Source organism: Mya arenaria, chromosome 9 (assembly GCF_026914265.1).
Source record: "Mya arenaria isolate MELC-2E11 chromosome 9, ASM2691426v1".
NCBI classification, from domain to species: domain Eukaryota; kingdom Metazoa; phylum Mollusca; class Bivalvia; order Myida; family Myidae; genus Mya; species Mya arenaria.
The window spans coordinates 55,750,466-55,775,105 of record NC_069130.1 but is presented as its reverse complement, the minus strand read 5'-3'; the positions used below and the strand labels follow the sequence as shown (position 1 = coordinate 55,775,105).

The 24,640-nt window shown below is 35.2% G+C and overlaps 1 protein-coding gene and 1 long non-coding RNA gene across 2 annotated transcripts; both read left to right on the top strand.

Moving 5' to 3' along the window:
• Positions 1–400: 400 nt before the first annotated feature.
• LOC128246197 (uncharacterized) lies at positions 401–23,600 on the top strand. Its single transcript, XM_052964386.1, has 10 exons — positions 401–706; positions 993–1,153; positions 1,912–2,281; positions 2,494–2,607; positions 5,260–5,384; positions 6,647–6,735; positions 8,404–8,480; positions 8,712–8,826; positions 21,366–22,032; positions 23,426–23,600. The coding sequence occupies exons 1-10, from the start codon at positions 401–403 to the stop codon at positions 23,598–23,600; spliced, it is 2,199 nt and encodes a 732-aa protein (XP_052820346.1).
• LOC128245386 (uncharacterized) lies at positions 5,768–10,213 on the top strand. The gene is made up of 7 exons (XR_008263134.1): positions 5,768–5,851; positions 6,185–6,255; positions 6,647–6,735; positions 7,175–7,250; positions 8,404–8,480; positions 8,712–8,826; positions 10,113–10,213. It is a non-coding gene; the product is annotated as an uncharacterized LOC128245386 (long non-coding RNA).
• Positions 23,601–24,640: the final 1,040 nt, after the last annotated feature.

The window sequence follows — 24,640 nt, the reverse complement described above, 5'->3', positions numbered from 1 at the left end:
TGTTGTTTTTTCCATTGTTTGTGATTTTCAAAAATAATAAACCAATAAACCTGATATTTCGGTTTTGTCTCATTATCAGATGATGAAGAGAGAAAAAACACTATATATATGGCTATAAACAGAACGTATCATTTGTTACAATGGAGTATTCTTTCAAACAAGTATCGATTCCAAAACATCAAGAATATGATAATTTCACTGCTCGATTAGCAACATATAGTGCTTGGTCGATCGATTTCATTGATCCAGTTGACTTGGCAAAAGCAGGATTGTTTTTTACCGGTTTTCGTGATGAAGTAACTTGTTATTTTTGCGGAAATCATTTACACTCGTGGGAGCGAGGAGAAGTCCAGAAAATGAACATGCACGCTTTTTCCCCAATTGTAAGTTAACACATAACATGGAATCTGAAGATCTTATTAACGAAGAAGATGACGATGCATATGATCCTGATCCCTTTTACAGACAATTTTTCAGCGAGTCAGCACGACTCGAAACGTATAGAGATTGGAAATCTGTGATAAGTCAAGAAGAGTTGGCAAAAAATGGATTCATTTACCAACACACTGGGGATCGCGTTCAGTGTGTGTTTTGTCGAAAATGTTTTTCTGACTGGAAGCCAGAAGACCGAATCCCAAATGTTCATTATCGTTTCAGCCCAGAATGTCCCTTTGCTGCTGGATTTGAAACAAGAAATGTACCTCTGGTATGCATTTCAGAACAACAAAATATTGACAAAATCCTACTTGAATTTGGGTTTCGCATCGAGGATATTAGTAACGCCAAACTGGTCTTTCGCAGAACATACGGCAGTGAAAAGAGTTATGAAATCAATGACATTTGTAACATTTTGCTCGAAACGAATGTAAAGCACGAACCATCTGAAACCATGAACAAGACACAAACCTTGATGAACGAAGACAGTGCAAAATTTGTTTTGACGGTCTCGTAGACATGGTACTTTTGCCTTGTGGGCATCTGTTTTGCTGCAGAGTGTGTGCCAACATCCTGTCAAATTGTTCCATGTGTCGGAAGAAAATCACAGGCAGAGTACAGGCTCTATTGTGATGGCATTAAATGGCTACATCGGATGGGACCAAACCACAGTCAACTGCGCGTTTACACAGAGCAAACTGGGAAGTTTTGTTTTGATGTTTGAAAAATGAAAATGGAAATGGAATGGACTTGGGGAAATAGGCTGATAGAAAAGGCCCCCCCCCCCTTGTTGAAAATCCCCCCCCTTATTTTCACCCCCCGTTTTCTGTATTCCATTATTTGTGGTGGCTACAAAACATTTAACACTTTGTGAAAGATACAAACACACAAACATACACTATGACAGCCGATACAGATCCAAACATGTCAAACATGTCAAACACGTCAAACTATTCGTATGATAAGAGATTCGGAAAACGTTTTCGATGTTGTGAGTGGTGTGGTGGTTACAGTAACATTGACTATCTCCTACTCGTTATGAAAAACTGTGTGTTCGAACATTCCGCGTGTCCAAGCTGTTTCGATAAATACAATGGCTCTTGTCCTGCTTGTTGGTTGAACCATCCAGTTGCGTTAGCACACATTAAGGAAAGGAAACGATACTACAAGAAATTGGGTAAAATAGAAACTAACGACTGGTTATTGAGAGAGATGAGGCATGATTACCTCGCCACCATTAAGAAAAGCACAAGGGAAAAGTTCAAAAGTGACGTGTTGATGTTCGCCTTTTTGTAATGCAAAGAAAGCTCTAATTGGTATAAAAGCAAAAGACTGCAAAACATTGCAAAAGACTGCAAAGCCAAACTGCAAAGAGATCATGGCAAAACCAAACTGCAAAGAGATCATGACAAACAACTGCCAGTGTGACGACTGTAAGTTTTTCAGATTGAATTATTATGACTGTATCCTTTTCAGATTGAATTATTATGACTGTATCGATAACTGCCAGTGCGACGACTGTAAATTGTACAGACAGAAGATGGATTTGAATGATTCCAATGCCATGAACTGTGAGATGGATGAGCTGGCTAACACCGTAAAAACACAGAAATCAGACAACAGCAATACCTTACCGCAACAAACCGAATCGATGAGTGTTGATATGTTGGATAAGGAAATGTTCATGAATTATTATGAAATGTTCAAACCGCAGATGGATTTAAACGATTCCAGTTCCAATGCGGGAATGAAAAGAAAAGTGGAAAATGGTGAGATGGATAACATTGTAAAAAGACAGAAAATAGAATACAGCAATACCTCCCCCCAGCAAACCGAATCGATGAGAGTTGGTATGTTTGACAAGGACAATGACTGTATGGATCTTGTTTGATATTTATGCAAAAAGCTACAATGTGCTTCTATTTGAAATAAATGAACATAAAACCATATGAAAGTAATATCGATGAATTATTTTTTTGCTATTATAAGGTCTCCAAATTGTGCACTGGTTACAAACAATCTACAATCTACAACATGTCAAGCAAATCATCTCCTCAGCACTACTCAACTGAAGACGAAAAACTACAAGCAATGGCAAAAGACTATTTGCGAGATGCGGCAGAGTCTTGTATGGATGTGAGCATGGATGAGAAAGAATTCAGCGCAGTAAAAGTAAAAGCAGACGTTCTTACTCCACCTGCTAGCCGATAAGGAAGAGGTTTCAAGGCATGGGAAGGAAAAGATGAAGCTACAGCTGTTGTCCTTTCAGATGATGACGATATCGAGGATGGAATTTTAGCGATGATCTTGAAAATTCTTCGCCGGCTTCCCCTTTGGATCATGATAAAGTTGCGAAAATACTTGAACAAATATACAATATTCAGGAGTCAAAATATGAGGCAGACCAGATCAGGAGGTGCGTTGAAATGTACAGAGAGATCAAGTATTGTGAGACGGAAGAAGCGAGGACAGCACTGAGACACAGTTCAAACGATTATGCTGAACCTGAGATTCTAAACGATTTTCTGTTGAAGCACATAGGCTATATGTGGAAACGATAAAACCGTACTTATGAACAATGAACCTGGGGACTCTGAGTATCAGGACTTTGGAGACATTTAGTGTGTTATGATGTTTCAAGTTTTTGTAGATAACGATTCAATTGTAAAATAAACATGAAAAAATGAAATATTCTTTGTCTTGTGTTTTCGTAAATGTGGTAAACGCAGCAAATATAGACAATAGTTTATTGTGTCACCAACGGTTAAGACTTGCCATGTTACTGTTGTCAAAACATTTGAATTACATAAACTGAATGAAATTGACTTGACACTATATTAGTGAAATATTTTTGAACCTTTTAAATAAAGTATGGCTCACAACAACGGTAAAAAAACTCAAAATGTATTTCGTATGATAAGAGACTCGGAAAACGTTTCAGAGCTTGTCATTGGTGCGGTGGCTACAGTAACATTGACTATCGCTTGCTCGTTATGAAACAATGTGCATTCGAACATTCCGCGTGTCCAAGCTGTTTTTGATAAATACAACGGCTTTTGTCCGCGTGTTGGATAAACACCCGGCACGAAAAATGAATAGAAGAAACATTAAACGTTACTACAAAAAGATTGGGAAACTCAGAAGGAAAGATTATCTGGCCAGAATCAAGCAAAGCGCAAGAGAACAGTTTAAGCAAAACGTACTGAATTTGCGTTTCTAAGACTTAGGATAACAAAATTAACATAAAAAACGAATGTTTTGAAATTGCTTTTTATTGAACTTCGTATACTTCACTTGTAAGTGGCAGAAGTAAAGTAATTCATGAAAAATCTTGAGTGTTTTCGTTGAATAGTTCCATACAGGCAGCTTCGTCTAAGGATTGCAGGTTGTCTGTTTGAGATTTCAAGCGCAAAACTTCGTCTTCCAATGCCGTGTTATTTTGCTTAAGCTGATTGTTTTCCGCAGTCAGCTGTGACAGATTCAATGTCAAGCGTGTAACTTCGTCCTGCAATAGTTTGACTATCGTCCGTATTCGAGTTGTGCACATGAGTTTGCTTATACCGATCGTTCTCTCTGATCAACCTAAACACCTTTTGCTGTAGTGCGCCACATTTCTTGCGATACTCGGTCGTTTCCAGTTTGTTTTGCAGAAATGTTTTTTCGATATTGTCAAGTATTGAGACGATTTCTTTGAACGTAGACTCGTGCTTGTTATCACCCATACATAGTCTCGCTACGAAGCCGGTAATTTGTAAATTAAGGTTGCTTATGTCCGTCATATTTCTATTGTGAGCGAGTTCAATGTCAGTTTTATTTTCGATTTATATCATGGAATGCGATTTACTAGTGAATTATTTTATTCTTATTATAAGGGCTGAAAATTTGTTACTTGTCATACACATTCTCAAACAATTAGTCCAGTCAAGCATCGACACAGCAAACAACGCCTTGTGAGAACACCAGTGAAAACGAGCAAAAAAGCGAATCTTCTTCTCAGCAACCCATGATGATATCAATGAATATGAAAAATGATGGAGATGGCAGAAGATTATTTGCGAGATGCTGAAGAACAAAAATCGAGCGAAATCGAATCCATGCAAGATGACAACCCAGACGGGGCAGTTTGTTATATGAGAAATTGCTGCGTTTGTGACGGTTACTGTTGATAGTGATAATTTTGAAGACATTGAGACCGTAGACGAGGAAGTAAAAATTGACGAAATTGAACCAAGTATTTTTGTGAGCGAAAACAAGAATTGACATTAGTTTTCAATCCGCTCAAACATGATGATACTTCATTAAGTGCTTTCCGAATGAAAAGGTTCAAACAATTGTTTTGATGTTTTTAACTTTGAATAAATGCGTTGAAATGCAATTTGATTGTTTGTTTTATCTCGATTGAAAATAGAAGCATAGTAACATAGTAGCAAGCACTGTACCTAGCATTGTAGATTGCATGGTCCATGGCTTAAAATAATGCAATGAGTGGAACGAATATAGTTTCATATATAAACTTATCTTTTCTTCTCATGTCATACTTGTCAAAACCTACTGATCTAGTATATATACAAATTATGGGAATCAAGAAAATCATCAAAACGTGTTTGAAGAAGTTGCTCAGAAGGTCTGATGCAAAACAGAAAAACATGGACAGTGTGCAATTGAATGCAAACATCAATATGGCAATTGAAATCCACACGTGTCCGAAACTATATCCGTGTTTGATTTGTTTCAAAAACGGAGAGGCTGAACAGAAAGCAGAACAGAGAGCCCCAAGCCATCAGTGCCCTGAACTGTACCCCTGTTTGATGTGTTTGCTGCAAGAAGACTTGTCGAGTGTTGACAAAATGTGCTGTTACAAGCGTTGAAGATCTCAGCACCAGCGACAACAGTGAGAAAAATGAGAATCACGAAGCACTTCGCCAGTTCTTCGCCAGGCGTGGGAGACAGTTTGTGCCAAAACGTTGTTAACAATAAATTGAGTGATGAACAGACAATGATTAGTAACAAAATAAAATGTATGAACTGTTCGTGTTTTATTGTGTTTATCTATAGTAATCTAGTTGGAATCACTTAAGCTTCAAGAACAACTATGCTTGCTCATAGTTATCAAACGAGTAATGGTCATATGGTCATATATATATGTGCAAATCGCTATGCATAACTCCTCAAAGATACACAGAATGTATCGTAAAATGCTACAAAGTACGATACTTAAGCAAAATAAAACATGAAATAAAGTAAAACAATCACAGAATAATGTTACGATTTTCAGTACAAAATTGACCGTTCAGCAGCAGCTCTCAGCTGATTATTATAAGGGAAAGTGTTGTCTGTCGTATTCACTTGGATACGGTTGAACCATGTAAACAATACTCTTTGTGTGTAAAATTTGGGATATTTTCTGTGTTTGAAGGTACGACCTTGGTAGTTATAGTTTCTATAATGTGTTCGCGATTGAATCAAGCCGGGTTTATGCATATACAAGAGATATAAATGATTTTACGAGGTTTTAAACATTTCCAATTTCAGAAAATATTTCTACTTTCGATTTCGTTTTTCTGAAAATGAACAAACTTTTTTTTCCTATTGTTTAATTTCATAAAACGATACATAATACATGATTAAGATAATTTTAAATTATTTTTAATGAGTGTATTTTCTTTATTTTCGTAAAAGTTTAAAAAAATAAATAAATAATGCAATTCATGGAATGATATGACGTGATATGTATGACGTCATATTGCAGAGTTCTCGCTGTGCGCTGGTCGGCCATCTTGAAAAATAAATTGTGAAGGTCGTATTTCCAGCTTTCCTGCGGTAAGTATGACATGAATGTTTAAAAGTTTTATGAGAAATTGTGTCTAAATATATGATGTATCATATTACCAACAAGTTTTGTCGATGTGTGCATTGAATTACGTAAAAACTTATGTCAAAAGAAATTGCTCCCAGCTCGTTTTAGAATGTTTCGAACATTCTCGAAGCCGATTTTAGAAACTTTAATTCTCGGCTAGATATGTTGAAAAACATAGTAAGCAGTGTTAATTCATATCTCTTGTCTTGTTTATGTCATATTTTGAATGATTTTAACTTTGTTTAGGGACCAAACTGACAGAAATAAGAAATGACAAATCATGCAAGATTGATAAATATCTTCTTCTATTTCTTTGTTTGAAAAATATGTTGAAAATTATTTTTTTTAAACCAGAGACGGCAGTTCAGATGCAGTCGTCCTGTGTGTCAGAAAGCTGGTGATCAAAATGGTTGAAGGCAGTACCCAAGAAAGTACATTTACAAGTAAGTAAAATCGCTGAAAATTAATTCCATGAATTGAACTGTCATATCATAATCTCAGTGCTTAGTCTGTTTGGAAATATGCTTGGAATAATTTTTATAAACTGATAATTTATCTAATAACAGACACTGTGTTTGATTTATTACATTGAACTGCTATTAGATAAATTTTCAGTTTGTGTTTGATATCTACCAATGCCATAAATGCATAATTTTGTTCCTGTTGTGAATGATAAGAAATGTTGGGAACATAATACCTTCTGCATGTGAACAGTTTTTCTGTTTCTGTTTTTGTATGTGTAGGAAGTATTTTGTTTTCAGGATTATTTCAACATTGTTGATGTGGATGAAATGTGCACTTAGCCATGCTTTTAATGGAATGAAAAAAGTAAAAAACTAACAAGCAATATGTGCAGTTTTGTTGATAAAATGTTTTGTTCAGAGTTGTGAGGAGTAACCTAGCCTATATAACCTGAAGCTCACCCAATATGCAGTGTGTTCTGCTCTGTCAATAACAAGTAAGTAATTTCACCAAATTTCATCAGAAACAAATCTCAAATTACAATGAACAGTAAAGTTAACTCATCTTGGTACTTTAATTTACTGAAACACTGAACCAACATGATTTGATTTTGCTCTTTGTACTTATTTCACATTATGGTAGCAAAATTACAGCTATGTGTCAGATTCATGACATTTAGCATTTGTCATACATTTCACTCTTTCAGTTGTCAAACCAAATGCTAAGTGTCAAATCCATTCATGATATTTAGCATGTGTCATACATTTCACTATATTATTTGTCAAACCGAAAGATGAATGTCAAATTATTTACACATGCTCAGCAGTTTATCATAAATTTTACTCATTTTATTTGTCAAACCAAAAGATGAACGTCAAATTATTTGAAGATGCTAAGCATTTATCATACATTTTACTTTTTATGACAAATCGACTCACAAATTTAAGCAAACCAGGTGACGATGTACAAATCATTTAGGGTGACGAGCTTTTTGGTTACCTCGCCCGGCCAAAAAAAGACTTATATATATACTAAAAGTGTTTTAGTTTGGCCGGGCGAGCGAACCAAAAAGCTCGTCCCCAAAATACTTGTACATCGTCACTTTGTGTGCCTAATTTTGTGAGTCAACTAAATCGTTCTAAATTCAATGTAAAAAAAAGTTTCATAAGGGGGGGTACTCAGTGTGAAAAAACTACATCGCTTAAACGCAAATGCGCTTTGGTAAGTATATAGCTAAAAAACGAATGCGCTATGGTGAAAATCCAAAGTCAAAAATTTTGAAAAAATTGAAAAGTTGTCAAATAAATCATAATTTTAAGCACATTGTTAGTGTTCTGCTCTATCATTTGTAAATGAAAACTGAAAGAATGGTTTAATATGTTTTGAGACTAAGCATTTACAACTCACTGCAAATATTCTTTGGTGGTCAAAGACTTAATAGAAGTTAATTAGCCAGTGTTCATATTTAGTAAATGAAAATTAGTGAGTTAAAGCTTATATTGTTAAGTTTTATTGTATATCATCTGGCAGGGAAAACAAGATCATTTAAGATTCATGTTTTTGGTGGCAAACAAATTGAACAGTATTGTTCTTATTTTACTCACTCATTGATGTTTTCATTTTTCAACAGAAATGTTTTGTTTTTTCAGCTCTGTATGGCTGGTCTGACCTCAGTGGAAGTTGTTCGTTTAAATGGTTTCGGGACATTGAAGTAAAACAACACGAGGTAAAATACAAAGTGCTTATTTATTTTTTAACTTGTTCATCCAGTAGTATATGATAAAAAGTTTTTGAACTTGTTCATCCAGTATTATATGGTACATACAACATAATGTAGAATATAAATCACTGAGTTGCGGCTTCTCTGAACAAACATCTGTTCACTTTATGTCCACAGTTTTTTGAGAAACAAACAGGGCATCTGTTTTCCCAGTTTGTAGATTTTCTCGTTTTGCAGAATGTCCCACCAAGAGTGAAGGGCTGCCTGTTTGCTTCAGATTCCCAGTCCTCCTCGCTGATGATTTCTGAAGTCCTTACGCAGTCACCCCAGTCTTCAACCTCAGTTTGTACAGGTGATAATGTTTTTGAACCATAGTTCATTGTCATGTCATTGGAATTGTTCAGCTGCTCCAGTTCTGACTGTAACTCTGTTTTGAGTACAGCAAGTCTAGCCTCAAGAATGGCAATTCTTTTAATTTTGCGGTTAAGTCTCTCCATTGTACAGATCATAAATTGCTGTAGGTTTCAAGTTTTGTAATGATATTAAGTATGCGTTACATATTAAATATGCACAAAAATAATGCATTCGATCTGCATTTCACAAGTGTAAAACATCACAAATGAATGGTATTTCAATCTACTTTTTTGTCAAACCATATGACATTATTTGTTCATTAGTAAAACAAATTGATGAATATCAAATCGATTCATGATACTGAGCATTTATCAAACATTTCACTCTATTATTTGTCAAACCAAAAGATGAACGTCAAATTATTTACAGATGCTAAGCAGTTTATCATACATTTCACTTTATTATTTGTCAAACCAAATGCTAAATGTCATGTCTTGAATCGATTCATGATATTTAGCATTTGTCATACATTTCACTCTATTATTTGTAAACCAAAAGATGAATGTCAAATTATTTACAGATGCTAAACAGTTTATCATAAATTTTACTCATTTTATTTGTCAAACCAAAAGATGAATGTCAAATTATTTGAAGATGCTAAGCATCTTATCATACATTTTACTCTCTTATGACAAATCGACTCACAACTTTAAGCAAACCAGGTGACGATGTACAAATAATTTAGGGTGACGAGCTTTTTGGTTACCTCGCCCGGCCAAACAAAAAGACTTATATATATACTAAAAGTGTTTTTGTTTGGTCGGGCGAGCGAACCAAAAAGCTCGTCACCCCAAAATACTTGTACATCGTCACTTTGTGTGCCTAATTTTGTGAGTCAACTAAATCGTTCTAAATTCAATGTAAAAAAAAGTTTCATAAGGGGGGTACTCAGCGTGAAAAAACTACATCGCTTAAACGCAAATGCGCTTTGGTAGGTATATAGCTAAAACGCGAATGCGCTATGGTGAAAATCCAAAGTCAAAAATTTTGAAAAAAATGAAAAGTTGTCAAAAAAATCATAATTTTAAGCACGTTGTTAGTGTACTGCTCTGTCATTTGTAAATCAAAACTGAGATAAAGGTTAATATGTTTTAAGACTAAGCATTTACAACTCACTGCAAGTCCAATGTTATAAATGAAACCAAAATTTACCAGAGTAAACATTAATGTGCTATTGTATGTATGAATGTTTCGTCTTTTACACGTTTCATTTCATTTTTTCAGATGAGATGCCATACACAGGGGATCCGACAGAAGACAGCAGACAGAATTCGTCGATCCATTTGAAATGTCATTGTTTATTTGAAAAAAGATACCTATCCACACTTGTTCGTTTTAAAATATTGTTTGTATTATATGTGCTTTGTACCGTTGCTTTTTGTTTATCAGTAATTCTCCAACACTTGTATTTCGTGTTTTACATGAACATTGAAAATTTATCATACAGTAAATCATTTCGAAAATGAAATTTAAATGGAGAAATACTGATTTATCTGTTTGCTTTTAATGTTTGTGCTGTCTTGCTTACCCCAGTAACGCGGGTCTTGTTTGCTATTGTGAGTACTGTTGTTATTTTTTTTGGCCATCCAAAGTATTGTTCACGAAAGATAACACATTTTTTTCATAAAATTGGTTACATTTTGGTCTGTCGATTTTTTTCAATGAAACCACAGTCAAACGGTTTTTCACTATATTTTTTTATGAGAAACAGCCAGACTTGGTCACGGCTGAAACCGAGGAACATTTGTGATTGAACAAAATTTTAGCAGTAATGCTGCTTGTAATTCATAAATTTATTAAGCTTTGGTCTTGTCATATTGGTAAAATGGTAAACATTTTGATAGTGTGCACAAGAGCAAAATTTGCACTGCATTTTAAAATGTTTCATTTTTGTGAAATGCTGTTGACAAAATGATTTGTTTGCTCGTGCCAGCATGGGTCGACGAGATTCGTTTCTCGCTGTCCTTTATGCGGCGGTTTAAGATGCAAGCCTGTTGTTTTGTCAATGTCTATAAAGTACAGCTTGAATGAAAATTGAAATCAATATTGCAAGATCAAGCACTTTTTAAAAAAAAATATGTTAGAATGTAGATGCGTTGTGAAATGCTGTTGACAAAATGATTTGTTTGCTCGTGCCAGCATGGGTCGACGAGATTCGTTTCTCGCTGTCCTTTATGCGGCGGTTTAAGATGCAAGCCTGTTGTTTTGTCAATGTCTATAAAGTTCAGCTTGAATGAAAATTGAAATCAATATTGCAAGATCAAGCACTTTTTAAAAAAAATGTTAGAATGTAGATGCGTTGTGAATGTACTAGGCTCATTGCATTCTTAGTTTGGTTTCGAAGTGCAAAACTTCATTCATCACAAATATTCCTCTTGAACGACCGAACATTGATATGTGGCAATGTTTTCGTTCAGCAAAATGATTTGGCAAAAGTAATTTAAAGGCTAGCATGAGTATGGAGGTGTCGTTAGACCAGCTTAGTATTGGTGTAAGGTGGTGTACAGTGCCAATACTAGGAACCGCTCATGTTCACCATGTCACGCTACAGGCAATGAAAATAGGGAGGGGCAACCTCTTTGTATCGCGTGGTCCGACACTCCACACAGTCTTTACAATGAGAGGGGAAATATAGGCAATCGGATGCTTCTTCCTAAGTGTGCCTTGTCGAGTAACTGCCTTTGGCGTTGCCTTTATTTTCAAATTTGTGAACAAATAAAACTAGGTTAGGACCACATAATAGGGTTACGATGAAAATTAGGTTTCCCTGTTAATGCTTGAAGATAACAGCCACTGGCGTTATACTTCAAAAAAATGGCTCGAAATACACATATCACACAAACATTCAACATTTCAACATTTTATCTGCAACATTTTTCATTTTTCAAAAAAAATACTCAGATGTACAAAAATAATGCAAAACATGAACAGCAAATTCACAAATTCTGCTGTGTTGAAATTTAAAAAAATCAACCATGAGATTGTATGAAAAAGCTTTTTTATTTTCAAACAATTGAGATATCACAATCATTAGCCATATGTACAAAAATAATGCAACTCTGAATTATAATTTCATGCTCTCAACAAAAAAATATGCATCGAAATTGTGAAAAATTGTGAAAATCTAGAAGTTGACGAGAGTTCTCAAGATTTCAAAAAACGAACTATAGGCTTTATTTCACACAATACTTCATGAAAAAAAATCAAATCTTCATAATGTTCATAATCTAGAAATTAACGAGGGATCTAAAGATTTCATAAAAAAATTATAGGCTCCATTTATTCAAAATTATAGGCTCATGCAACTCCTTCAAAAAAAATACAAATTTCAATAATGTGGACCCCGTCCATGAAACCTGAAAAATTGATAATTTACTGACACTGGCGTTCACACAAGATTTCACGAAAAAGTTAAAATCTTCATGATATCAACAATCATACATCATAAGAACTCTGAATGACAATTCTATGGTCTGAACATTCGAATATTTTGAAAATCTAGATTTTTCGTTGGATCTCAAGATTTCAAAAATCGAACTATAGGCTACATTCTTCAAAAATTATAGGCTTCATAAAACTCACTCAAACACTCAGATTTCAAAACCTTCAACATTTGTGCTCTGAAACTAGCGTTCACACCAGTTTTCATGAGAAAAAAAATAAAATCTTCATATTGTTGAAAATCTAGAAATTAACGCGTGATCTCAAGATTTCAAAAAAAAATTATAGGCTTCATTTACCCAAAAATTATAGGCTCATGCAAATCTTTCAAAAAATATAGGCACATGCAAATCTCACAGATTTCACAATCATAAGCCATATGCACAAAACATGCAGCTAAGTCCATGAACATGAAAAATTGATATCTTTCTGAGACTGGCGTTCACACAATGTCTCATGAAAAAAATCAAATCTTCATATTGTTGAAAAATTATAGGCTCATACAAATCTCTCAAAAAAATTACAAATCTCACAATCATAAGCCATACCTTCAACATTTGTGCTCTGAAACTAGCGTTCATACCAGTTTTCATGAGAAAAAATTTAAAATCTTCATATTGTCGAAAATCTAGAAATTAACGCGTGATCTCAAGATTCCAAAAAAAAATTATAGGCTTCATTTATTCAAAAAATTATAGGCTCATGCAAATCTTTCAAAAAATTATAGGCTCATGCAAACCTCTCAAAAATTACAAATCTCACAATCATAAGCTATATGCACAAAAAACACCAAGTCCATGAAACTTGAAAAAATTGATATCTTACTGAAACTGGCGTTCACACAAGATCTCATGAAAAAAAAATCAAATCTTCATAGTGTTGAAAATTATAGGTTTCATTTATTCAAAAAATTATAGGCTCATGCAAATCTCTCAAAAATTACAAATCTCACAATCATAAGCCATATGCACAAAAAATGCAGCTAAGTCGATGAAACATGAAAAATTGATATCTTTCTGAGGCTGGCGTTCACACAAGATCTCATGAAAAAAATCAAATCTTCATAGTGTTGAAAATTATAGGCTTCATTTATTCAAAAAATTATAGGCTCATGCAAATCTTTCAAAAAATTATAGGCACATGCATATCTCTCAAAAAATTACAGATCTCACAATCATAAGCCATATGCACAAAAATGCAGCATCAAGTCCATGATACATGAAAAATTGATATCTTTCGGAGGCTGGCGTTCACACAAGATTTTCATGTAAAAAATCAAATCTTCATAATGTTGAAAAAATTATAGGCACATGCAAATCTCTCAAAAAATTACAAATCTCACAATCATAAGCTATATGCACAAAAATGCAGCATCAAGTCCATGAAACATGAAAAATTGGTATCTTACTGAAACTGGCGTTCACACAAGATTTCATGAAAAAAATAAAATCTTCATAATGTTGAAAAAATTATAGGCTCATGCAAATATCTCAAAAAATTACAAATCTCACAATCATATTCAACAAATCAACATTTGCAGCAAATCTCACAGATCTCACAATCATAAGCTATATGCACAAAAAACACCAAGTCCATGAAACATGAAAAATTGATATTTTACTGAAACTGGCGTTCACACAAGATTTCATGAAAAAAATAAAATCTTCATAATGATCAAATTCAACAAATCAACATTTGCAGCAAATCTCACAGATCTCACAATCATAAGCTATATGCACAAAAAACACCAAGTTCATGAAACATGAAAAATTGGTATCTTACTGAAACTGGCGTTCACACAAGATTTCATGAAAAAAATAAAATCTTCATAATGTTCAAATTCAACAAATCTACAATTGCAGCAAATCTCTCAAGATCTCACAATCATAAGCCTATATGCACAAAAAACACCAAGTCCATGAAACATGAAAAAATTGATATTTACTGAAACTGGCTTTCACACAAGATTTCATGAAAAAAATAAAATCTTCATAATGTTCAAATTCAACAAATCGACATTTGCAGCAAATCTCTCAGATCTCACAATCATAAGCTATATGCACAAAAAACACCAAGTCCATGAAACATGAAAAAATTGATATTTTACTGAAACTGGCGTTCACAACAAGATTTCATGAAAAAAATAAAATCTTCATAATGATCAAATTCAACAAATCGACATTTGCAGCAAATCTCACAGATCTCACAATCATAAGCTATATGCACAAATTCCACCAAGTCCATGAAACTTGAAAAAAATGATATTTTGCTGAAACTGATTTCACATAATCTTCATAGAAAAACTACTTCATTCACAGATTTCAAAATCTCGAGCCATTTGTACAATAATAATGCGGAATCAAGTGATAATTCTGGAACTATTTCATATGAGCGTATAAATAAAAACGGTAAAAAAAATAGTCCTAACCATTTATGCACAATTATAATGCGATGCGCATTAATTTTGGCCATCGGGTATATAAGCTCCACATTTTTCAATATTCGTCATTCCAGTAGCAAGCTCTTAGCTCAGAAGTGCTGTTAGTCTGCTGGGAGCCCAAAGTGGGTTTGAACTTCTCAGATTTCTCCTCGCACTATGAACTTGGTGCATCAGAGATACAGAGAAAATATCTGAGAGGTTTTTTGACCTTCTGGTTTGAACATGAGAACCGTATGTCGCGATACCTCATAGTTTTTCGCTCTTGAGTCTGGCCAGCTCATGTTGTCGATCACTTTGACATCGCCTGACGAATACGATCATTCTCTGTGATAGCCATTAGATCATATACAAAAAGCGATTTTGGCAAGTGATTTGTTATTTGCGTCTGGTAGCATGAGCATAGAAGTATAGCTTCGACGAGATTTGTTTCTCATTGCTCAATATGCTACGGTCTTGGATGCAATGCAATGATTTTGTCAACTTCGCAAAAACATTTTGGTAAAAGTAAAATTTGAGAGGCTACCATGAGTATGGAGGTGTCGTTAGACCAGCTTAGTATTGGTGTAAGGTGATGTACAGTACCAATACTAGGAACCGCTCATGGTCATCATGTCGCGCTACAGGCAATGAAAAATAGGGAGTGGCAACCTCGATGTATCGCTGTGGTCCGACACTCCACACAGTCTTTACAAAGAGAGAGGAAAACACAAGCAATCGGATGCTTATTCCTAAGTGTGCCCTGTCGAGTAACTGCCTTTAGCGTTGCCTCAGTTTTTTTCAAAATTCAAAATTCAAACTTCAATCGCTTCTTTGCTCAGAAGTTGCGATACATAAAAGGAAATGCTTTCTGAGATTAAAGTTAGCATTTCCTGCCTGCAAGTAAAGCGAGCAAATATGCCTCTTTGTGCTTAAGAGGTGTGTTTGAAAGTGAACTCTGTAGCCTTCTCTTAGATCAAAAGAGAAATAAGTCTACGAGTTTTCGAGCCTAGCTTGTGGTTTTGGGTACTTGAAGTTGATCGCATATTTCCAATCGTTCACTGATCGATCTATGCGGCTGTAGCACTCGATTCTTGCTTCAGTATAGCCATTCATGTATCCGAGATCATAAGTTCGGCGTTGTGCCTACAACGAGTCAGCAATACCCCGTTTGTTACACCCGAGTAGTCCAGCACTCTACATTATAGGTGTAACAAATTGTAGAAGGTCGCCTGGAAGGCCTCTAATGGGTGCTGATTTTGCGTAGTGTATGACACTAGGAAAATAGGTTTCTGGCTCAGAGTTACCATTTTCCGATCTCGCTGATGCCGTGGGTAACCTGACCAATGCCAGTCACAAGTCTGGATGAAAAACAGGGAGTGACCACATTGCATAACAAAAATACTTTTCACATTGAATGTTTGACATTATAACAATTGTAAACATTTGCTTGTGTTTGATTTCATGAAAACAATTGTGTATAATTATGTATATTGATATGTTTGCAATGTTATGAATACTATGCATGTTTGTACTTTGTTATCTGCTTACATTTTGAATAAAACATAAACTGAAATTAGAAGCATTAGTTGTAGATCAGAAATTTCAATAGTTATGCAACGATTGAGTGAAACAAAATTTAAGCATCATGAAGACTTTCGTCTTTTGAAATGCTTCAAACTGCAAAGCTCACTTCACTTTCACGTGAAAGCAATTTTTAAATTTCATCTCATATTTTTCAAAATCTTCAAACATAAGAAAAAAAACTCATGTTTCCTTTGCATTATAATTTCAAGCTCTTATAATCTTCACTTCTCAGTCATTTATTCATTCTTGAGTTGAAGTCAAACATGTCAGATACAACGTTAAGCTTAATTAGCAATTTGGCAGATCGTGTAAAACACTGTGAATCTGACTTGCAGCAAATAAAGATATTCATTAGTACGCGAAGTAGCAAGCGCACTTTGGACGTGCTAAGAAAATTTCTTTCACTACTTCACAAATGTGTGAAAATATTGCAAAATACAGCGATTTCCATTAAACCTCCAAACAAGATGTGTAAACCGAAACAGAAGACCGGAGACCTATTGTCACAGGTTCAAAAGCTAAAAAATGACTTGAAAAATTTAAAAACAGACTTGAACAACATTTCACAGCGCTGTGGTAGGGAGAAAGAAGTTAACATTTTGGCTGACATGCGATTAGTATCCAAGATATTTCGAAAGACCACCACACTAGGAGACCTTCTCTGGCATCACCTCAGCATGAAAGAAGAAACGCGACAAGAGTTGCAACTACAAAACGATGAAAAAAACATTTGTCAAATTTGTGTTACGGACAAAAAGTGTATTGTGTTTACGCCTTGTGGCCATTTGACTTGTCATGCATGTTCAATCAAAACTAGTAAATGCTATTTTTGCCGAACTGTTGTTATCGGAAAATATCAAATTTATGAATAAATTGTAAAATATATTCCTCTGTACTTGTTTTCAATTTTGTTTCTTCACGGTGTTATTAATGCTATTACCTCCCTTTAAGAAGAATGAGATACTGGTTTTTAGTAGATGAAAAATATCTCGTAAAACGTTATTGTTTTCAAAATAAACAATTTGGGAACGTATGATAACTGTAACTTAAGTATATTGGAAAATTTGTTTAGTTGCTGATACATAACTTCATGTTCAGATTTTATTTTATTTTCAAATCAAAGGCTGTGATTTTAGTCTTCGGGTATTTTCCATTTATCGATGTGTTATTCAACAATTTGTATGACAAAATAATAATCAAAGAACGAGAAGCAAAAATAAGTGGTATGAAAGGTTTTATTTTGAAATCGTTACATAATTTGCGTTTCATTGAAACAGAACATTTTTCAAAAGTTATACGCTGGGGGTTTCTTCGTTCGGTGGCTGGTCAAAAAGTTCGTCACCCCAATTCATTGCCACAGACAGTGTCTCATCATTATCACCAGTATCATCAGTATCGGAATGGTAACTCAAATCCCTTCTACAAACTGGGATGTTCGAATCCTTCTTGCAAACTGGGGTGTTCAAATCCCTTCTGCAAACTGGGATGCTCAAATCGCTTTTGACTACTTCATTTGTGACTCGTTGAAGAATTCCCTTTAGTTTCCGTATGTGTCGCTTGTGCTCTCTAAGCAGATGCTGTGTTTTTCGAATCGCTTTAGAAGAATGCTGGCCTTCTTGTTTTAGAAATTTGATTTCTCTTTCTAATGTTATTTTCTGCCTTCTATGTGCCATAACGACCATATTCATATTGTTGATTGTCTGTACTTTCGAACATTGTCCAAGGTATTCGAGTTCCTTTGTCAAACTTGTACGAACATGAGTTGGTACATTTTTCGAACAGTACTTGAGATATTTCTGAAGTAGTGTGTTTGTCTTGTTCTCATACTGGGGAATAGATGTGCTATATCTATATTCGTTAGCCATCTCTCTACGTATTGCAGCTAAGGAATACCCATAATATAGAATATGAGCTTTTATATCACACGATTAAACTTTTATAATGCACAAGTGTTTATCCAATGAAATGAGATTATGATGATCATTGTTGAAAACAAAACGAATCAGTGTTTTCATTGCATTATAATTTCAAGCTCTTATTACTCGAGTTTCATTCATCAATTATTTAATCCATTCATTCATTTGATATCAAACATGTCAAACACAACTTTAAGCTTAATAAGCAATTTGGCAGATCGTATGGAACACAGTGAAACTCAGGTGTTGTACATGAAAACTATCGTAGTAAATAACAGCAAACACGTATCTGGCGTCTTAAGAAAACTTTTGCCATTAATTCGTAAAAGTGTAAAATCACTTCATAAGATAGCTTCTTCAGAAAAACCTCCTAGCAAGATGAGCGAGCAAGACAAAAGAAATAGAGTTTTACCACTAGCCAGAGAAATTAAACGTGACTTCAAAAACTACAAAATTGAGTTGAACAAAATATCAGAACGTTGTGGCAGGGAGAAAGAAATTGACATTTTATCCAAAATCCGATCGGTATCCAAGATCTTGCGTAAAACAAACCCACTAACATCCCTTTTGCGCAATCTTCTCAGCAGGGAAGCAGAGTTGCAACGACAAATCGACGAAAAAAACATTTGTACAAGTTGTGTTACAAACAAAAAGTGTATTGTGTTTATCCCATGTGGACATTTATCTTGTCAGTCATGCTCCATTACCAGCAGCGAATGTCACATTTGTGGATCGGCTATTGTTGGAAAATATCTTATGAATAAATCATAAACAATTATTTGTATTTTTGCTTTCTGTTTATTTCATTTTCCGGTAAAGGTGAACTGTGCTAATCACTCAAACACTACCAGTTCTGATTCACACAGCTATGCTGTAGACAGCCGCAATACGCTAGTTAGCTCAAATTTCTAACATTGGTTTGCAAAGTTGTTGAATGCAAGTTCGAGAAATAATGTATACGCTTTTTAGAGTACTTCAAACTATTTAAACATACAGTAGTGACTGTACTATTCACACTTCACTTACTATGGCAAAACGATATACTGACATCGCTGGGTTTGCTGGACTACAGTACAATGATTATTTCAAAAGATTCTGTTGGGAATGCCAATTGTGTTGTGCTGGAGTCTTTACGTTAGAACCTTGTCAACGACATGATCTTTTGAACATTTTCCCTCCAGCTGGCTACTGCCAAAACTGTTTTCGATATGTGTGGTACTGTAATGATTGTAAGGCTGATGGAACGCCACCAAAAGTGCGAATGAGAAACTATTGTTTGTCATGTTTCTTCCACCGATTTGAAAATCTTGCAATCTTGGCCGGCTAACCCTGACGTGGTTGAAGAAAGTTTTCGATTGATTGTGACAATTATCTTGTTTCACAAAATAAAAAATAAAAACTTGAAATAAATTACTTTGTTTTTGTATCTGATACCAAGACGCTCATTTTTTTCTCAGATGATTTTCAATTTTCATTTTCAATTTTCATTCTCAATTTTCATTTTCAATTTCATTTCATTCTCAATTTTCATTCTCAATTTTCATTCTCAATTTTCATTCTCAATTTTCATTCTCATTCTCAATTTTCATTCTCAATTTTCATTCTCAATTTTCATTCTCAATTTTCACATTCGTCATTTTCATTTTCACCCTCGTGGGACTAAACGCACTCATCGCCGATATCGGGTTGTATTAAGCTTTTGCGCATTTCCACGATAAAGTTAGCTAGAAATTAAAGCTTTTGCGCATTTCCACGATAAAGTTAGCTAAAAATTAAAGCTTTTGCGCATTTCCACGATAAAGTTAGCTGTAAAAGAAAGCTTGGGCGCATTTCCACGATAAAGTTAGCTAACAATTAAAGCTCAGTCGATTTTCTACGTTAAAGTTAGCTGAAAAAGATTGCTCTGTCGAATTTCCGCGATAAAGTTAGCTGTAAAAGAAAGCTTGCTTTTTCGAGAACAATTGCTGAACAATTATCATGAACAATAAAGATAAAAAGAAGTTGTAGTTTCAACGCTATGTTTAATATGTTTGAAATCAGAAAGGTACTATCACAAAATACATCTATCTTGAGGCGTCAGTCACACAACCATTGATGTTGTAGTAGAGCTGAGACTTCAGGTCTTTCACTGGGGATGGGCTCTAGGCATGCCAAGACAAAGTTGATATACTGTTCCGAAACATTGGTCCCAAACTTAAGCGCAGCTCCTTTTTCAATGACGTACGATTCCCACGGAACATCATCGTGTAACATCTCATAGGCCATTATACCCAGTGACCAGACTGTAGACTTACGAGGGAAGCATACCTTGAACTGTCTCTCAGGAGCACGATAGGCAGGTGTGGAAACTTCATATGATTTCAAAGATATGCACTCGTCATCAGTTGGCACGCAAAACTCTAAATCACATAGGCGAACTTCTATGGTGTCTGGATCGATCAACACATTCTCTGGTTTCATGTCCATGTGCATCAATTGGCACTTGCTGTCCATTTCACAAAGAATCAAAATGATTTGCCACATAATGTCTTTCACCACAGGCTCAGGGATATCAAACTTTTCCACATAGGTAAATAGGTCCATTGGCATTCTTTCAAATACCACGCTGTAATTGCTCGCTCCATTTTTGGTCTTGTCATGGTAAATCTCACAATCGACCATGTGGTTGATACCTCGTACGCCCATCTGTTGCATAAGGCAAGTGTTAGCTATCTCTGGCGGGGTTTCGCAATGTTGACTCCACCACCGACCTTGTTTTACGACAAGCTGCTTGTCACCGTTCTTGCTATGTGCCTCAAACACCTTTCCATTTCCACCCTTTCCCAGAAAATGACCTTTACTTATACGAGTAAACAGAGACGACATATTGGCTCGAGTTTGAGACGTAAATGATGACTGGAGTTCTGTTTCAGTCCCCTTTATACGCAAAATATAAAATCACGTGATCACAAATATAATGAAATCATTTTAAACTATATCTGATGTCAATGAACACTTTACGAAATAAGTAAGCAAATATGGCAAGTAAGGTAACACCTACATCACTGGGCATCTTCACCACGAAGCCAAAATTTCCAAACTATGCAATACCAACAAAACGATTGGAATCCTTCACAGAATCATCAACACCGTGGCCAGATGCTAGTCACATTGACGTGAACGAGTTAGTATCTGCTGGCCTAGTATACTCAGGTGTGGGCGATGCTGTCCGTTGTTACTATTGCGGCGGTGGTCTAAAACATTGGGAGATCGGTGATGATCCGATGTATGAACATGCGAGATGGTTTCCAACGTGTCCGCATATCGTTATTTGTAAAGGAAAAGATTACGTTGAAAAAGCAAGGCTGGGTGAACAGCCATCCATATCAAAACAAAAGGAAAAGGTAAACCAATCCGATGAACAGGAATCATCAATTTCACGCCAAGAAACAGCCATGGAAGCAGCGGCCGAGTTTGGTTACCACATGGATTGGATACGCATAGCTGCTAGAATATACAGTGAAAGAGAAGGTCCGAATTCGCAGTTTCAAGCGAGCGATCTTATGTCAATTCTGATGGAGATGGAAGACGATCCAAGTATGGCGATAAACTATACTGCTGGTTCTGGTTCTTGCTGTGTAACTGAACAATCCCAAGATAGTCCATCAAATGGGCTAGAAACTGATCTAGAAGCATTGCAAGAAGAAAATCAAAATCTGAAGGATAAGCAAAATTGCAAAATTTGTCTTGAATGTCTTGCCGATGTGATCTTCCTTCCTTGTGGGCATATTGTAACTTGTCCACAGTGTGCTCACGCCAACAGTCAATGCCCTATTTGTCGCAAAGATATATTGGGCTTAGTCAAATGTCAATTTGCTGATTTTCTGAGAAGGATGACGATGGTGTATATAAGACATCAAATCATTAATAATATCGACAAAACAAAAATACTGTTTAAGTGTCATATTTTATTTTCATTTCATTTTGGAGTGAAGTAATGTCGTGTCTGATTGAATGTCGGAGAGAATCGCCATACAGAGAATAACTGTTTAATGTTTTTGTTATATTGTTCACAAATTTTGAAATGACATTACACATTTTTTTATGTTCTGTCGCAATATGTCTTTCGCAAAAAAAAACATACTTCGGTTTTGTCTGCAATACTTTTTGCTACCATGGCTTGTTCAGCTTCTGAAAAATTGTATTGTGACAAGTCCGTTATCTGATGTTTTTGAAGACAGCAGTTACAATAAAACGTCATGTTTATTTTATTAAAAAAATGTCGATTATGCTTTATATTGTTTTTTCCCACGGAACCTTTTCTTCAAATGTTTTCTGATATCCTCTGACACTGCCCATAAGAGGTCTTCATCGTGAATGATTGAATGCAAATTTAAATGCAATGTATCTCTAAACTGTTGAAAAATATCTCTGTGAAACGAAACCCAGCAAGCGAAGGCAAGCAGTTGACCTAGCGTCTGGTTACTACAAAATCGGTTGGCGACTGGATACCAGATGTCAAAAACATCGGACCCTATACTGTCGCGATCATCGCCGTGTTTCATTTCCAATTTCCTCAGAAGGCTATTCGGAATCCCTAGCATGCATCGTATTATTTGATATTCAAAACATTTATTGCTGACAAATATATGTTTCACTTGCGTGTAACGATAAACATAGCCCATATCGCATCGGTTTGATTGCGCATTACTGAAGGATGACATATTTTTATGAAAAAGTACGATCAACATGCATAGTTATACAAACTTTTGTCAATAAATAATGAGAAACTGAAACATTTATGATTTTGTTATAACAAAACTTGGTAAAGCACCTAGAATATCGACATCTCGCCTGTTACACACCAGACAGCGAAACAGTTTATTTTCTGTACTATCAACATGTTGAAGATATGTCATGAGACATGATTCGCAACAAAAATAGTGTCCACATTTGTGCCCTTTCACCATTAAATGATCGTTTGTTTTACACAGAACACAGAAATGATCCTTGTGTTTATTTTCAAGAAGATCTGCATACTTTTGTCGAAATCTTTGAATCCAGGATCTTGATGCAGAAAACGTTTTAATGTTTAACACATTAGCAGTAAGCAGTGCGATCTCTTTTATTTTTGAATTTGTCATTTGTTGACTATTGCTCATTTCACATTGAATTCTTTCAAATATATACTTTTCCAGACCCGAAATAAGTTCATGCTTCGGTGGTGTATTTGCTTTGCTCACCCATGATGAGAGAGTTGTTCGTGGAATGCCCAGTTCCCTCGCAACTGATCCAACAGAACGTTTACTTTCGGCCAAGATATTTACGGCATTTTGTTTAAACTCCAGTGATCTGTTCATACCTGTTAACTGATGAAAAAAATGAAATTAATTACTTCTCATTTCAGATTCGTTATTGAATTATGTTAATCTAAAGAACCGATTAGTGTGGTAGAATTTTGAATACGAAGTCAATACGCCAACATATGGATATTCATCAAATATGATTTTAGACTGCAGATCTATTGCAGCAGATCGAACAAGGTTTAAGTCATAAGAAGGTAAATAAAAGTGTTTTCCCAGTACCCCTAGTCTTTGCATCTTCTTAAAGTGAACCGATACAACACTAACATTAAATTTATCTCGGAACTCCCCAGCAGCTATTTGGAATAAGTGTAATACAGTTTCATTGCGAAATTCAGTAACTGGTGAAGATCTATAGTCAGCTAGGTCTATTTTATGACGCATGTAGTAGCAACGTCCATTGTATTCAAAACCGACTGTATTTTCTTCACTACAATATAACGAACAGATACAATTCCCACCAAATGAAAGTTGAATGAAAATCGAAATCACAAACAGTGCTATAATCATTTTTATTGTTCATAAATACAATCACGTTGTCAACAAATATTAGAATTTACAAGCTAGAGAACTGCAGCACGGTCTGTTTTAACTTTTTTTGTTTCGACTGGCCTTTCAAAGAGTCTCCTTTTCTTTTCCTAGCCTTCAACTTAGCAGCAACGTCAAAGTGATTGAGAAGTGTATCATTCATTGTGACCTTTCTATTTTGTATAATTGGTAAATGCTTCTTTTTGTCTTCCTCTGGTCGTTTGAAATTAGAAAACATTTCTGAACTCGGTAGCTGAGCTGAAATTTTTAAATGCCTCAAATTTTGAAATTCGGCAAATGTTTGCGTCGGATGAAGGACTTTCATGATTTTGATGACTTCGTTTAGGATCTGTTTTGAAATTTCTTTTTTGTTCAGTTGAAGGTCTTCCCCGAGACGTTGCTTTTTCTGAAGAAACTCTATTGTTTCGTACTTGACCCTCGATTTATCCTCCTGGTTTTCTACTTTTACGACTCGTAAACTGATCTTTTCCAAACCTCCCGTCTCTACAATTTCTCCTCTGG